The sequence below is a fragment of the Engystomops pustulosus genome, chromosome 3 (assembly GCF_040894005.1).
Source record: "Engystomops pustulosus chromosome 3, aEngPut4.maternal, whole genome shotgun sequence".
NCBI lineage: Eukaryota > Metazoa > Chordata > Amphibia > Anura > Leptodactylidae > Engystomops > Engystomops pustulosus.
In genome coordinates, this window is record NC_092413.1 from 73,419,711 (window position 1) to 73,436,885 (window position 17,175).

At 40.8% G+C, this 17,175-nt stretch overlaps 3 protein-coding genes across 14 annotated transcripts in view; 1 reads left to right on the forward strand and 2 right to left on the reverse strand.

Annotated features, from left to right (window-relative positions):
• TFB1M (transcription factor B1, mitochondrial) overlaps positions 1–13,869 on the forward strand; it is a 70,032-nt gene extending 56,163 nt beyond the window's left edge. For all 4 annotated transcript variants that reach the window (XM_072141088.1, XM_072141089.1, XM_072141086.1 and 1 more), the window contains exons 7-8: positions 7,214–7,341; positions 13,537–13,869. In XM_072141088.1, coding sequence (XP_071997189.1) covers positions 7,214–7,341; positions 13,537–13,780 — 372 coding nt within the window. In that variant the 3' untranslated portion in view covers positions 13,781–13,869. The remainder of the gene's footprint in view (positions 1–7,213; positions 7,342–13,536) is intronic.
• On the reverse strand, positions 480–3,150 carry CLDN20 (claudin 20). Its single transcript, XM_072141090.1, has 2 exons — positions 2,972–3,150; positions 480–1,996 (listed from the first exon to the last, which is right to left on the reverse strand). Exon 2 carries the CDS (start codon positions 1,928–1,930, stop codon positions 1,265–1,267), a length of 666 nt encoding a protein of 221 aa, XP_071997191.1. The 5' UTR covers positions 1,931–1,996; positions 2,972–3,150; the 3' UTR covers positions 480–1,264.
• A 997-nt stretch (positions 13,870–14,866) lies between the features above and the next one.
• The window catches only part of TIAM2 (TIAM Rac1 associated GEF 2), a 185,049-nt gene continuing 182,740 nt past the window's right edge, over positions 14,867–17,175 (reverse strand). For all 9 annotated transcript variants that reach the window (XM_072141075.1, XM_072141076.1, XM_072141077.1 and 6 more), the window contains one exon: positions 14,867–16,189. In XM_072141075.1, the coding sequence (XP_071997176.1) occupies positions 15,519–16,189 (671 nt within the window). In that variant the 3' untranslated portion in view covers positions 14,867–15,518. The remainder of the gene's footprint in view (positions 16,190–17,175) is intronic.

A 17,175-nucleotide genomic window follows, 5' to 3' on the forward strand; every position in this document is an offset into this window, starting at 1 on the left:
ATCCGTATGCGTATTTCTTCTAGTGAAATTGTCTTAAAGAGAGATGCAATGAAGGAGGATTAGGAAACGCGATGGAGTTGGTCTGAATGGTGACCTATTCTTGTCAGAAAGCTGTGGAGACGTGCAATTATAAAGGATTGTTGGAGCTCCGGTCAGAGTTATCACATGTCTGTAATGAAGCTTTAGTGTTAATATTGATTCTTATGACAACCCAACATTTTTAAAATCCAATTGTCACAGAGACCAAAAAAGTTCTGGCTGCAATTACAATAATAAAATGTACAGTTCTGACTTACATACAAATTCAACTTAAGAACAAACCTACAGACCCTATCTTGTATGTAACCCGGGGACTGCCTGTAATCCTATCTCAAATCCCAGACTACATGGACTTGACTGTGATGCCCTCTAGAATGGATTGCGGGATCACAGAGGTGTGTGTCCACACATACTGATGGCAACGAAACCGCTAGATACATTAGGGTCTCTGAGGGTACAGCCACATGCTTTAGCTACCTTGTACGGCCGTTTTTACACACAGGCACCTCATATGTATTCTCTGAGACTGCCCCGTTTCCATTATTTATTTAATATTTACCAATGAATCAGAAAAATCCTGTGCCAACAAAAGGAAAACATCTTACTCCAAAAAAGTAAGAACGTGAAACAACTTCAGTAATGTGACATACTCCTGGTTACTTGTCCTGCTCTAATCACGGAGCGAGAGCATATGTGGGGTCATCCATTGGTCATTTTAGCACTGTGTCTGATCCCTCTTCTTTTCCTCATGCTGGTGGGGTATTGTTTTTTTTTACATAGTATTAATAATGTATTATATTATGTATACATAATAGTAACTCAAGCAGCTTAAGCCATGACCTACCACCACAGAGAAGAATAATGCTGCAGTTGGAGAAGGTGCGGTGCCCCCTACCATTTAGCCATGTATCATAATGGGTATACAAGAGGTTACAGCCCAATCCTTTGTTCCCAGTGAATGACCTCAAGCTATGGTACAGCTGTACAAAGTAGCTTTTTGTGTAAGCAGTATACAGTAGTTTCTATGGAAACCATGAGCTGAATACAAAACTTTAAACTATTATTCACTTAGAACATTTTATTGTTAGGGATGTACAGCTGCCTATAAAATTTAAGTCAATATCTATTAATTGCAAAACTATTTTCCTGTTAGAAAAAGACATAGCAAATATATATGTGTCACTATTATACAAGCAAATTGAATAGTAAATAAATAGTTAATGTTTTACACATAGTCTTGGAGGTTGTACCCGGCACTGCTATTTTCTGCTTGCTGTGTTGCCGGCTCCGGTGTTTTCGCCAGAGGAGAGTCCCGTTCTTCTCGCTGCTTCTTAGCACACGATGCACAGAAGACTGCACCTGCCAAAATGTGCATCCCGGCCGAGATGAAGCCTACATACACAGCTCCTCCTGGCTCGTGTTTGCTACCCTCTGGCATGGAGGGATCCAAAAAACTGGAAATGATCTCTTTCATGTACCAGCTGACAGAAATCATGGCAAGCAGACCAGCTAGCAAAAAGCACGTTCCTCCAGCAAAAGCAATATTGCTTTTAGTTTGGCGAGACCCTCCTAGCTTTGTACATTTCATTCCTGCTATGGAGACACATATTCCCAAACATGATATTATACAGCACAGTATCATTGTGGTCCGTGCCGTCTGAATATACAAAGGCAGCGATAGAATGGAATACTTGACTGTGCAGCTGAACATACCAGTACTGTACCACGTGCAGTCCATCCACAGGCCCTGCATCTGAATGACTGCCGTGACAATGTTTGCCCCAGTGTCTGCATTGACCTTCCAGTTTGGTAGTAGAGTAGCTGCAATGGCTCCACACTCTGCCATCAAGGCTATAAAAAATGCAGTGATTTGTAACCCCACTGATGCCATGGTCTGTTATCCAGTTCACTTTTCCTTGCTGGTGTCTGGATTCTTCGGTCACCGACAGTGAGTGTTCTGTAGCGAAATAGAAAGTACAGATTGTGTGGTAGATGAGGCAAGCAAGCAGGCAACCCGAGTATTACCTTAGTGCTTCAATGCAGAGCTCTTGGAGCTCATAAGTATGAGCCCTTCAGGAGAATCAGAGCCTGAGCTGACAGGCACACGGCTCACAAGCATTTGTTACTCTGGTAAATGTAGAATTCGGAAAGGCTCCTGAACCCTTTGCCCTTCTAGTCACAAATGACACCTGCGTAACCCCACATCTCTGATTATGAAGATGATGGTAGCAATAGAAAAATATCTGGTATTCAGAGATGTACTAAGCCGACATACGCAGCCTTTTCAATTACACAGAAAACTACTTGTAAAGCTTTCTCGTCCATTTACAAATAGAGGTTTTGTTCTGTAGATCATTAGAAATGGAGGTGCAGCTGCCGAGTGTAGAAACATCATTAGTCTGGAGGGGAATTAGCAAATAATAGCATAATGATGTATTTGTATTATATTAGATTTATTCTGTTTTTCTAATCTATTTATATTCTGTTTTATAAATGCTCAAACACCTATACATATCCTCTATCCTTGTGGAGAAGGGCATATTACCTCATGTAATACCTGCAGAATAGACTTGGACACGTCAATTATCCTGTCCATCGTATTAGATCCTTATTAGATCTTGGAAGACAGACCTCGGGATAAAGGGCTGCCGTGCTTTTGTCTTCAAAACATAACATTAAAGGTTAAGCCATTCAGCAATATTACAATACAGTGTTAACATTATTATTACTTGCTACAGAATGAGCCTTTGTGTCGGCAATAGCAGCATATTAGTGTAAAAATAGTACAGTAATAGCGCATTTTAGTAATGAGCGGGCGTTGTAGTGACTCATCAACGCTTGCCTTGAAGTCACGCTGAGCTGCAGAGCATTGCACCATCCGCAGAAGAGCGCTAGTTATCTGAATATTTACCTGTAATTGGAAAGCACTTACTAGTAAATAAGTGGTGATGTTCTACATCTTCCTTGCTGCTAGAGGCAAACCAGTCCTGGATGAGAAAATCCTATTTCTTCCAAGGGTAGTGGATAGGGAGAAACTGGTTATTTAATACTAAGCAGTTTTTCTTTTAAGGGTTTTAATGCAATAAAAGCAAGTCAGTGATGTTGTTTGCCTGCTGTCTGAATCTCGTATGAAGAACAGTTTGTACATGATGGAGTTTTCACTGGAGGAATATGCACAAGCCAGCAAAACTTACAAAACATGACAAGGAAGGGAAATTGTGGCACTGCGGATGCTGAGACAATACCAACCTTTAACCGAGCAAACAAGTGACTGTTGTGTTGTGTTTGTCTGAATGTTTCATAGAATAAATATGAATTAAGATGCACTGATAAAATATGTTTCAGATTCAAGGCAGACTTTGTTGCTACTCTATCTGGTTTATCGTGGGGTTCTACTTTGTGTTCCTAAATGTACGGATTGTGTGTTTATGTACGGATTTATGTATTATTTCAATAAATTACATGACAAAGGGGTATTTACACATCATTTTGTCATGATCGTTAGATAAGTGATCCATTCTAGATTGAAGGGGACACTTCAAGCAATCACTAAAATGCTAAATCTCAATCCCATGTTTTTTCCCTTCCACTGGAAAGACTGTGGTCAGAATAGGTTTGGCACTCAGAAAAAAAATGTTATTCAGACTCTGTATGGAGTGACAAGGTACATGCTCCACCATAGGGGTGTCAAACTCATTCTCATTAAGGCCACTTCAGCCTCGTGGTTTCCTGCAAAGGGAAATGGAAGGCTTCTGTATGGCGATACCAGAGCCCCTGTATGCTCTGCCTTCACAGGCTGTTACACTGTGCCCCTGCACAGTGTAACAACCTCTAAAGCTGCAGCATGGAGGGGCTATGAAGAGCCTTCTAACAAATATAAGAAGATTGATGAAGCAACAGTGCCTGGATCTATGAATATATGTCCCTGGTTTACCATGTTTGATTTTGATGGTAAATTTAAAGTATAACTGTAAGTCTGAGCATATTGTTAAGCAAAATGTGACCTACTGGTGTCTCAGATTATTTATTTCACCATTTACTGCCATGTGTATCCCCCATCTCCAGAACATTTACTTTATCCCACCATTTATTGAAGCCATCTCTCCCCCAATTCCACTCATCAGCACCTTCTCCAACTGCCTTTCCTAATAGATACCGTTGTCCACAAGTCTTCCTATTCCCTTCTTATGCCACATATTTATCTTTCTCCTGGAACAATCTGTTCTATTCTGCAGCTGCTATCTCCATTCTCCTCCTATTAGTAGCTCTGTCTTGTTGTACACCTGCCTGTGGTGTGTTGCCACCTGGTCAGCTGCCCTCCCGGGCCTTTATCTTGCCGCCTTTCTTTTCCCGTTCCTACTAGGCAGAGGTCTTGTGACTTGGAGCTTGGGTCCTTTGAAATAGCATTCATCACCTACCAAATACAGAATCGCTAGAGTTACAGAATTGAAGTACTAAATCTTTGCATATCTACATTGGAAATCAACCTAAAAGATTTTCCATTCTTCTATTTCTTATCAGCATTCCTTTCCTCCTCTTCTTATCCCACCCTCAGACTTTACTAAAGGGCAAAACCAACAATGCAGCAGTAACTGCACTGTTTACATATGATTTATTTGGTTTGTAGACCAGTTTGACCTAAAAAAAATCAACTGGACAACATTCATATGTCTCACATTGAAGTTTATGCTCTTACAAGCTGCAGCATTTGTAGGTTTTGGCAAATAATTATTATAACTATATGTTGAATTACATCCAGACCAACATCCTTCATTACAGAGTGTTCAACGTACCTCTTCTCATAAATTTATGCTGATATCTCTGAGTTGTTTTGTTTAAAGGGCATTTACCACCAGGATGAAGGACTACTGTATGCAATTGATCCTGAGAGGCTCCAGGCTCTATAGGTGTTAATGGAGCCTGGAGCCCCTTTGGCTCATTTCATCCTGATAATAGATATTCATCTCATTAGGCTTTTATTTTTATAAATGTATTTAATTTTTGTATACTCAATGTATGCAACTCTGAATAAATGCACATGTCACATCAAGTCACTGCAGATTAGCTTCCAATGAAATTAATTTTGAGCTGCTGAGAACAGATGAACAACCCAATTTTTTTTTAAACATGTAAAATAATCAAAAACCTCAGCTTCCACTGTCATTGTCAACCAAATTTACAAGATTATAGAGACCCTCTGGAGATGTCCCCCCTTTATTATCTCCCTATTCCCCCAGTTCATACAGTTGGTATTATTGCCTGGTAAAAATGCCATGCAGAATATATATATATATATCTGTAGCAAAGAGCAGAGCACATGTATAGCTACTGCTAATTCTGAGGTTTTCTTCTGTTTACTGTTATTACTGTATAACATTCTCTCCTCCTGAACTCCCCTGGTCTCTTAGGAGAATATTGTGAGAAGGGCCACTACCATCATTACCAGCTGAGGGACAGAGTGTCTAGATGGTGATGTGATACTCTTCTGATTCATCATAGAGAAATCTAATAGGGTCCAGGCAAATCCTGGCGACCTACTGTGCAGTTTTGCTTTCCTGCGACCAAGGACCTAAGTGGTCTTTTAGAGTAGCACATTGTATGACCAGCTTCTCTTAGTGAAATAACTTCATTGGTTTTTACAATATAATGTAGTAACAAATCAATCATTTCCCTTGAGTGTCCTTTCTCAGATAAAATAGCTCAGTTGCCATAGAGATTCTCTTTGTAGTGCGTAACATTATGGCAAAACACTTTTATACTGCTAATTGATTTCAGAACATTTTATCTTTCAGTTCTCATCATCCCTACTCATTTCTTTGTTTTATGACGTGAATTCCAGCAGAATTAAATAACCGTATTCTTTTTCTTATCCATCACATTTGGTGTCTTACTGATGGAGCTTCAGTAACTAGAAAGTTGTTGAAAATGTATGTTGGCAAGAACTATAGACATATATATTTGGTTTCACCTACCTTTTGTTTGTTGGCTTTCAAAAAAATCTTACTAAAACAAATCTGCCCCACTGTGTGTATTTTATATATTATCAGAAGTCTGAGGTTAAACTGTTCCAGTTGCCCATGGAAACTCTTGGAAGCCCATGGAAGCTCTGATTGGTTGCCATGGGCAACTAGAACAGTTCTGTTGTCAGACATGTTGGATAAATCTCCCTCAGTATGTTAAATATCACTTTACAGACCGTCCCCTACTTAACACCCGTTACACCTAGTTACAAACTGAGCGTGAATGCGGCCGTTGTTAAAGTGACTCTACATGACTACAGTTTGACTATACAGAGTACATACACAGTGCCCTCTGGGGACCTCTTTGCATGTTACAAAATGGCTGCTATATTCAGTGTCTGCTTTGAAAGTCCAAGTCAGTCGTCCTGGGTAGGTTCTCGATCTTTGAGGGACATTTAATGATATCATAACCAGATATATCTTGGCTAGCTGATCGCATGTTCATGAGAACATCGGGAAGGGGTGCCATGGACATAAAATTGCTGTGATAAGCTATGATAAGTGTTGGGGGGCTCCCAACCTCTTTGAGGACACAGCTTGACAGTCTTTCCCTCTAGTTCTTTGATGTCATCTGTAAGCAACTGCAGGTAATAGTTTATATTGCCAATATTATTAATATTATTAGATGATGCTGGTAGAACACTGTTTGCTTGCTACTCTGTTTACTTTGGCAGTAACTAGGGCCTGTTCTTGTTGATATGTTACAAGGCCACTTTTCAGCATCTAGTCTTAATTTCCTAAAAATGCTGATTAATGCTAGTGTCTATTAGCTATACAGTGTGGTAGGTTGACAATGTTGGATCCAACACAACGTTGGTTTGATTTGTGTACTTATCTACTGTATTAATTGTTTTTATTTCTATGTTTTGTTTGTCTGCTCTTTACAAAGTAAGCGCTTTGTACACTCTTAGGGGCAAAGTTCTCATGCAATGGTGCACGATGCATATGAAACCCCTGTCCTTCTGCCAGATCCTGATGTATCTGGTGACCAGTTGCGCTGTTGTACAATTCAACACTAGGCCCAGCATGGAGTAGAATTCGCTATTAGCTGCTCGCGTTCAGTGGTGACATGCCATCTCTTCACACGCCTAACATTAAGAACCTTATTCTTCCATTGTCGTATCGGCTAATTTTTTTGTACTTTGACATTTCAGGTAGATGTCGGTGTCGTGCATTTCACACCATTAATACAGCCGAAAATAAATCAACCCTTCAAACTGATAGAAAAAGTAGTGCGGAGTGTCTTTCAGCTCAGACGGAAATACTGTTACAGAGGAATTTCGTAAGTGAAATATTCTAATTGTTATTGCAACATTGTCCAGTAATTTAAAGGGATTTTGTATTCTTTTTAAATCGGTTTTGTTCTCCTGAAATCCCTGTCTAGCTTCAAAGATAGATTCTTCAGAGTGCAAAGAAAGTTGCTTCAGGGTAGGGTTCAGATAATCGGGCAGATTTAGCAAATGTGTGCAGAGTAGAACTAGTCAGTCTTCTTCTGCACCAGGTTCATCACTTTGATACTATTCCAGAACTTTTTTTTGTGCACCTTTAATATTGATGTGTTCAGTGTGCCATCAGGTAAAAAAAAAAAAAAAATACAAACAAAAACAACATGTACATGTAGCCTAATAATGAGTGGTCTGAAATATGAGAACATAATTATCGAAACATCAGGACTTTGTGTACATGACTAAAGAATTTAAAGATTCAACACAAAATAGCGAAATAATTACAGTTGAAATTTAAAATTTTCAAATTTTGTCCACTATATATTGATAAAAAGTATTCAAACCTATATAATGGCCATGTAACAGTTCAGTTTTGTACAAATTTTTTTGGAAATTCCCATGGGTCCGTAATACAGATTTTAAAGAGGACCTGTCACCGCGGAAAACCCACCCACCAAATGTGCCCCCCATATTCCTTCCCCCATTGATTTAAAACTATCCAACCTCTTACCAAATAATCCTTCCCCCATCGATTTAAAACTATCCAACCTCTTACCAAATAAGAGGTCGGATCGTGTATCTGGCGTCCCTGCCAGCGGTCACATTGTAGGAGAAGCCGTCAGCATCCCATTTTTAAATGGCTAGGGAGAAAGGGGCTGGGGGGAGGATTATGGGGGGCACATTTGGTGGGTGGGTGTTCTGCAGTGACAGGTCCTCTTTTAAGTTTGATTCTGGTGCATTTTCTATCTTTTCTTTAGGTTTTCACTGCCCATGGCTAAAAATATCAAATAACCAAATAAGGTTATAACCGGGGGAAGGGGAAGCAAATTTTAAAGGCATTTACCACTAGTTTGATGTATAATTCTATTATTAATAGCAAAGGAAGGGAAATGTAAAAGGTTTAGTAAATTGCCAAGTGGATGTCATCATTATTGTAGTTCGACTGACAACACTAATAATGCATATAGATGTAGCTAGAGTTAGCCTGACTCAGGTGTAAACAGGGCTTTCTAAGTTTGTGTCAGGGGTTTGTGTTTTTAGTTTTTGCGCTCTTAAAGTCTACAGTGCAAGAATTTTTGTTACTCTCATGGATTTAACCACCAAGGAACGCTGGAAGGTGAGAACAATTTTAGTTTATCTGTAACTGTATATAGTTAATTATAGGGGGATTGTCTGTATATATTATGTGGGGAGGGTGTTGTATATAGTTGTTATGGGGGATTGTATGTAGTTAGTTATTATAGGGGGTCTGTATTTAGTTATAGGGGTTGTATATAGTTTAAGGGGGGTGTATAGTTATTATAGGAGGACTGTATACAGTTATAGGAGTGTATAGTTATTATAGGGAGACTATATTGTTATAGGGGGGCAGTATATAGTAATTATAGGAGGTGTGTATATAGTTATAGGGGGACAGTACATAGTTATAGGGGTATATAATTACTATAGGGCGCTGTATATAGTTATAGGGGTCTATAGTTATTATAGGGGACTGTATATAGTTATGGGGGCAGTATATAGTTATTATAGGGGTGTATAGTTATTTTAGGGGGACTGTATATAGTTATTATAGGGGGACAGTATATAGGGGGAGCTGTATATAGTGGTTGCTTGGGGAGCTGTATACAGTGATTGCTGGGGGAGCTGTATATAGTGATTACTGGGGGAGCTGTATATAGTGATTATTGGGGAGCTGTATACAGTGATTGCTGGGGGAGCTGTATATAGTGATTGCTGGGGGAGCTGTATATAGTGATTGCTGGGGGAGCTGTATATAGTGATTGCTGGGGGAGCTGTATATAGTGATTGCTGGGGGAGCTGTATATAGTGATTGCTGGGGGAGCTGTATATAGTGATTGCTGGGGGAGCTGTATATAGTGATTGCTGGGGGAGCTGTATATAGTGATTGCTGAGGGAGCTGTATATAGTGATTGCTGGGGGAGCTGTATATAGTGATTGCTGGGGGAGCTGTATATAGTGATTGCTGGGGGAGCTGTATATAGTGATTGCTGGGGGAGCTGTATATAGTGATTGCTGGGGGAGCTGTATATAGTGATTGCTGGGGGAGCTGTATATAGTGATTGCTGGGGGAGCTGTTTACAGTGATTGCTGGGGGAGCTGTATACAGTGATTGCTGGGGGAGCTGTATACAGTGATTGCTGGGGGAGCTGTATACAGTGATTGCTGGGGGAGCTGTATACAGTGATTGCTGGGGGAGCTGTATACAGTGATTGCTGGGGGAGCTGTATACAGTGATTGCTGGGGGAGCTGTATACAGTGATTGCTGGGGGAGCTGTATACAGTGATTGCTGGGGGAGCTGTATACAGTGATTGCTGGGGGAGCTGTATACAGTGATTGCTGGGGGAGCTGTATACAGTGATTGCTGGGGGAGCTGTATACAGTGATTGCTGGGGGAGCTGTATACAGTGATTGCTGGGGGAGCTGTATACAGTGATTGCTGGGGGAGCTGTATACAGTGATTGCTGGGGGAGCTGTATACAGTGATTGCTGGGGGAGCTGTATACAGTGATTGCTGGGGGAGCTGTATACAGTGATTGCTGGGGGAGCTGTATACAGTGATTGCTGGGGGAGCTGTATACAGTGATTGCTGGGGGAGCTGTATACAGTGATTGCTGGGGGAGCTGTATACAGTGATTGCTGGGGGAGCTGTATACAGTGATTGCTGGGGGAGCTGTATACAGTGATTGCTGGGGGAGCTGTATACAGTGATTGCTGGGGGAGCTGTATACAGTGATTGCTGGGGGAGCTGTATACAGTGATTGCTGGGGGAGCTGTATACAGTGATTGCTGGGGGAGCTGTATACAGTGATTGCTGGGGGAGCTGTATACAGTGATTGCTGGGGGAGCTGTATACAGTGGTTGCTGGGGGAGCTGTATACAGTGGTTGCTGGGGGAGCTGTATACAGTGGTTGCTGGGGGAGCTGTATACAGTGGTTGCTGAGGGAGCTGGATACAGTGATTGCTGGGGGAGCTGTATACAGTGATTGCTGGGGGAGCTGTATACAGTGATTGCTGGGGGAGCTGTATACAGTGATTGCTGGGGGAGCTGTATACAGTGATTGCTGGGGGAGCTGTATACAGTGATTGCTGGGGGAGCTGTATACAGTGATTGCTGGGGGAGCTGTATACAGTGATTGCTGGGGGAGCTGTATACAGTGGTTGCTGGGGGAGCTGTATACAGTGGTTGCTGGGGGAGCTGGATACAGTGATTACTGGGGGAGCTGTATATAGTGATTATTGGGGAGCTGTATATAGTGATTATTGGGGAGCTGTATACAGTGGTTGCTGGGGGAGCTGTATACAGTGGTTGCTGGGGGAGCTGTATACAGTGGTTGCTGAGGGAGCTGGATACAGTGATTACTGGGGGAGCTGTATATAGTGATTATTGGGGAGCTGTATATAGTGATTATTGGGGAGCTGTATACAGTGGTTGCTGGGGGAGCTGTATACAGTGGTTGCTGGGGGAGCTGTATACAGTGGTTGCTGAGGGAGCTGGATACAGTGATTACTGGGGGAGCTGTATATAGTGATTATTGGGGAGCTGTATATAGTGATTATTGGGGAGCTGTATACAGTGGTTGCTGGGGGAGCTGTATACAGTGGTTGCTGGGGGAGCTGGATACAACGGTTGCTGGGGGAGCTGGATACAACGGTTGCTGGGGGAGCTGGATACAACGGTTGCTGGGGGAGCTGGATACAACGGTTGCTGGGGGAGCTGGATACAACGGTTGCTGGGGGAGCTGGATACAACGGTTGCTGGGGGAGCTGGATACAACGGTTGCTGGGGGAGCTGGATACAACGGTTGCTGGGGGAGCTGGATACAACGGTTGCTGGGGGAGCTGGATACAACGGTTGCTGGGGGAGCTGGATACAACGGTTGCTGGGGGAGCTGGATACAACGGTTGCTGGGGGAGCTGGATACAACGGTTGCTGGGGGAGCTGGATACAACGGTTGCTGGGGGAGCTGGATACAACGGTTGCTGGGGGAGCTGGATACAACGGTTGCTGGGGGAGCTGGATACAACGGTTGCTGGGGGAGCTGGATACAACGGTTGCTGGGGGAGCTGGATACAACGGTTGCTGGGGGAGCTGGATACAACGGTTGCTGGGGGAGCTGGATACAACGGTTGCTGGGGAGTGGTATGTAGCGATTGCTGTTCCTTGTCTGGACTACATTTGATGGGGGCCCCCACCATATTTTACGCCCAGAGGCCCCCACCAACCTTGATCCGGCCCTGCATATAAAACATAATAAACAGTAAATATCACAGACACATTAGGTATCGTCGTGTCCCAAAATGCCCGATCTATCAAAATTTAAAAACTGTTACCGCCGGCGTCTCTTACACCTTTTTTTACATGAAATAAAAAATTTAATAAAAATTATCAAAATGTCGCACAGTCCTCAAAATGGAAGCAATGAAAACTTTGGCTCATTTTGCAAAAAATGACACCACCCCCAGCTCCGTACACCAAAGTATGAGTATGCGTCAGAAGATGGCAAAAAAAAATAATTTTTTTTTTAAATGTATTAAAACGCTATAAAACCTGTATAAATTTGGTATCACAGAGACAAAGAATAAAGTAGACGTGTTATTTTGAGCGAAGAGTGAAAGTCGTAAAAACGGAGCCCACAAGAATGTGACACACATGCAGGTTTTTTTGGGGGGGTTTTTTTCCACATTTTGGAATTTTTTTTCTGGCTTCTCACTACATGGCAGGGAATAATAAATAGCATCACGGGAAAGTAAAATTTGTTACACACACTTGGCCAGTGATGGCAAACCTTTTAGATACAGAGTTCCCAAACTAACCCACTTTTATGTCGCAAAGTGCCAACATGACAATATGAGCAGTAACCTAATATTCTCTGCTGTATTACAAGTTTAAACCGTATTGGTGTCCTGAAGACGCCAATACAATAGAAAGCAGGAGACATTTGGATTTTAGCTTCCCTCCAGGGTGCCCTGAAGAGGAAGAATCAGGGGAACAAAAGCAAGAGCTCCAAAGATAATCCATCTCTGTCCACACCTTCTCGCTCCTCCTGTAGTCCTGGCAGCCAAGTAGGTGCCACTTTAAAATAGCGCTGGCTCGTCCTGGGCTGTCTTGGACTGCAGGAGGAAGCCCTGAGTTGTATCTGGTAAATTCTGTGCTGGGTGCCCATAGAAAGGGTTCGGAGTGCTACAGGTTTGCCACCACTGCACTAAGCCCTCACACGGCTCTGTACACAGAAAAATGAAAAAGTTATGGCTTTTTGAAGATGGAGAGCGAGAAATGAGCGAAAATACCCCGTGTCCTTCAGGGGTTAAAAAAAACACAAGACTTGTCTATTTTGCTCACTCACTCCTCCGCTCTCAGCTCACACCTTTGTGGTCCTATACAGCTCCTTCACTTGCACAAGGACAAAGCTCTCCGTGTGGTGAGCTGACATCATCGGGGTTGGGAGGAGCTGTACAGGAGCTCAAAGGTGGGGGGCTGAGAACTAAGGAGTGAGTGAGCAATACAGACAAATCACATTTTTTTTTAATTTTAAACGCAGCTAATATAAAACAAACCTGGGACTCGGAACAGGCTTCAGTCACAGTGCAAGGTAAGTACTTAACACACACACACACACACTATATCCTGCAGAACATGTGACAGAAGGAGAAGAAGCTCACCAAAGGCTTTATGTGAATCATTCCGCCAAAAAGAGGAGGAGGAAGTATACCAATTTGGCACAGGGTTAAGAGATTCATATTTGTGGCTAACTCCTTTCAGCGGCATTTGTTTCGTGAAGAAGAAGTAAACTATATACACACACAAATGTTATTTCTGACAGTGGTGTCTACATCATGCATGAAAAATTCTCCTCCGTGTGTCAATGTAGCCTTAGCAAATCAGTAGTAGAAGCACCTGTTTGCTCTACTGAATAATGTAACTAATAAACATGGATATTTAACTTACCAAAGAATAGTTTGGTGGTGTTTGCAATAAATTGATTTTTTTCTAAAAATCTTTGTTTTGTAGACTGTTATTCCCTGAAGAGCAACGTACAGCGCTTACGGATCGAATTCTGACTTTAGCTGATATAGAACCAACATTGAGACCTTCTGAGCTTTCAATGAAGCATTTTCAAGGTTTATGTACTGCTTATAGAGAACTGTGTGATCAGGATCCACATTTATTCTCATATAACTTCAGAGAAGAACTTCGTTTGAAAAAAGTGAAGAGGCAGGATACCCAGGACAGTGTAAAAAGTGAAATGCTATGAGCAGATGCTATTTTTCTTGTGTTAACATGTATACGGTAATACCTATATTTTTGCAATGCACAATCCTGATTTTTCATATTTAATTTTTGCTATTTTTTTTCTATTTCTAATAAAATCATTTGTTTGAAAAAAAATATGGCCTCAAAAGTATAAATTTATAATCCAGTTACTGAAACACTCAATGACATGTAACTTCTTTGAGAACATAGAAAGGGTGAATTAAAGAAAAAAAGAGGGGTTTATTGTATTCTACTACTTAAGTTACCAAAATATATGGAAAAAAATTAAGCATCAATCAGTCACCCTTCCCTAGGCTTAGCTACAGAGTGTGCATGTAAGTCAGACTAAGATTTGTCTGCCTAAAGCTCTCTCCATGCTGCCTTCAGCTGACAGACTGGATTGGGGCATTGTTCAAATGGCTATATCTTCTGAAACGTGTCACATTTCATTGTTTAAAGAGAATCTCTCCTTAAAAATCGCACTAGGATTGGTTCTGTGGCATCTAGAAACAAAGATATCTTTTAAAGTGACTGACTATTTAATCAGGGAGCTAACTCTCCCTTTTGCAGTTTTGGAATGTGGAAGACGTCCATTTTTGTTTATTGGATTTGTTTGTACAGGTTTTGAAAATTAAAAAGATTAAAAACATTTACCTATAAACATTTCCTCCAAAATGCACAAAACTTGTATCTTGGGCTTTACAGCTCTACAGATAAAAAATCTCACGATATGGTTCCTGTATGTCAAAAAAAGAGAGACAGTTAAAGATCCGGTTCCCAATGTGATTTTCTGTGTCTTGCATTCCCTCTAACTGGAAAATAAAATTCTCATCTTTACAATGACAACAGAACCTTGCTGTTTATAGAGCCCAATATGGAAGCGATTTCCCCCCCTCCAACTCTAAAAGTTGCTCATCTCAGCCTAAAAATGGCTAGCTCATTTCATATGGCCCATTTTCAATCCATTAAAATTGTAAATTTTAGTAATTGTAATAACTTTTATCTCGCCCTCTGCTTTTCTTAAACATGCAGGTTAACAACAAAACAATATAATTAGACGGGACCAATTAAAAACATTCCACAAAAATTTAGGGCAACAACTTTACTGTACAAGATAGAGAAAATAATACAGCCAACAAAAATATTACAGTACAATTATCTTTTTATACATGTATATTTATAACTTTTAAATTTTTTTTAATAAACCATATGTGTGTACAAAATGAAATTACTGCACGGTGGTGCTCTAAACACAAAAATAACTTAAGTGACCTTAAAAAAAAAAATGCCCAAAGCTTCCGATTCGCTGAACACCGTTCAGAGTGCAATTTATCCACAATGTAAGTGACATAACCGATAGCTTTATTAACAAATATTATGCATGCCGTCTGAGATGGTAATTATGTATTATACGTTGTATACCATTGTACACATGGAAGAATCAAATGACAACATTTTAATACCCTTTCAAAAAGTTTTGAATTTGGTCAGTTTTATTTTTCCAATTCACAATAAATAAAAAATAACTTAAACAATATGTGGCAACATGAAGTAGTGCACAAGAAAAAAAAAATTAGATACAGTAAGTAGTTTTTCATCAATGTTGTAGTTCATATGTAGCTTCCGAATAAACAAGAAAATCCCAGATTTCATCAGCTCATTGTCGAGTCTCAAGTCCATGTCATTACTATATTACATCAATTTCATACACACTTGGATTATCTCCCTAAAGTGAGGAGCTAGGACTTTCCACAGTTCCCAACAGTTTCGTAAAAACAGTCTTCATTTACTGCAGATGATAAGCTCTGAATGCTGAATTCCCTTTCTAGAATGGCGTTCAGGTCAATATTTGCTGCATCAGGATGGCTGTCGAGAGATTGTTGATGGTCCTTCATTGCTTGTATAATCCCCTTTTCCCGCTTTGTACTTGTGACCTTGCGTTTAATTGGACAGAAATGTCCCCGTACTAGTTTTGGGTGTTCCTCATGTTGGAAGTTACCCTCCGCATCAACCATTTTTGACTCCTTGTATTTTAACTCACTTTTGGAATGTTCAGAAATATTTAGGTTCTGAAAGTGGACTTCAATTCCTTGATTTGGGCTGTTCCTCAAACTTGCTGAGCTGCTTGTAACATTTGACAGCCTGTAATCTTCATCATCATCACTGAGAATGTCAGATTCTTTCACTGCTGTGTTTGGTAGCGTGGAAACATTCTTCTTCAGGTTCTGGATTGGAGATTTATTTTTGGACTCCTGTAAGCTTTCTATTGTTGGGCAACCGCTACTCTGTGTCCCGCTGCTTAAACTGCCATCATCCGAATCTAGTGCATTTCCATTCCCCTTGTCTCTTGGGCTGTTGCTCCAGTCTGTGCTAGAGCTGTGTTTCAGCACTTTTAAAGACCTTGTCGATGCTGTTGAAAGGAAGAGGGTTTTTTTTAATTGTAAAGGAAAGGATTACATTAAAAAAAACACTACATTAGACACAAAATGTGTAGAAAACAAACTTCAAAACTAAAGTTAGAGTTTTGTGTCCTGCACTTCCATTATGGTAGAACATAACAGGGGGAAAAATGAAGGCTAATTGAAAGTCTTCTGTTCACCTACAGTGGGTATGAAAAGTATTCAGACCCCTTAAAAATTTTTACTATTTGTTTCATTTCAGCCAATTGGCACGATCAAATTTTTTTTTTTTTTTTTGCTCATCAATGTACATATTCTGTACCCCATCTTGACAGAAAGAAACAGAAATGTAGAGATTTTTGCTGATTTATTAAACCAGAGAAACTAAAATATCATGTGGTGAAAAGTATTCAGACCGTTTGCTGTAACACTCATTTCAAGGGCATCTACCACCAGGATGAAGGACTGTATGCAAATGAGACAGAGGGGCTCCAGGCTCCATTACCTCACATGCTGTCCATTTCCTTCTGGTCCTTCTTGAGATGGTTCGATTACTTAATTGGACTCCAACTGTGTTTAATTAAACACAGCTGGACTTGATTAGGAAAGGCACACATGTGTCTCTATAAGACCTTAAGACCTCATGTGCTCTGACATGCATTGATGGTCTTTGAGAACTGCCCAAGGAGCTGAGAGACAAAAGGACAGGTACAGATCTGGCCAAGGTTATAAAAGAATTTCTGCAGCACTCAAGGTTCCTAAAAGTACAGTGGCCTCCATAATCCTTAAATGGAAGAAATTTGGGACGACCACAATTCTTCTTTGACTAAACTAAACTAAACTAAGAAATCATGGGAGAAGAGCCTTGGTGACAGAGGTAAAGAAGAACCCCAAGATCTCTGTGGCTGAGCTGTATAGATGTCACTGCAGGCAGAGAGAAGCTTCTCCTCTGTGCAAGACATATGAAAACCTGCATAAAATTTGCAAAAAATACATG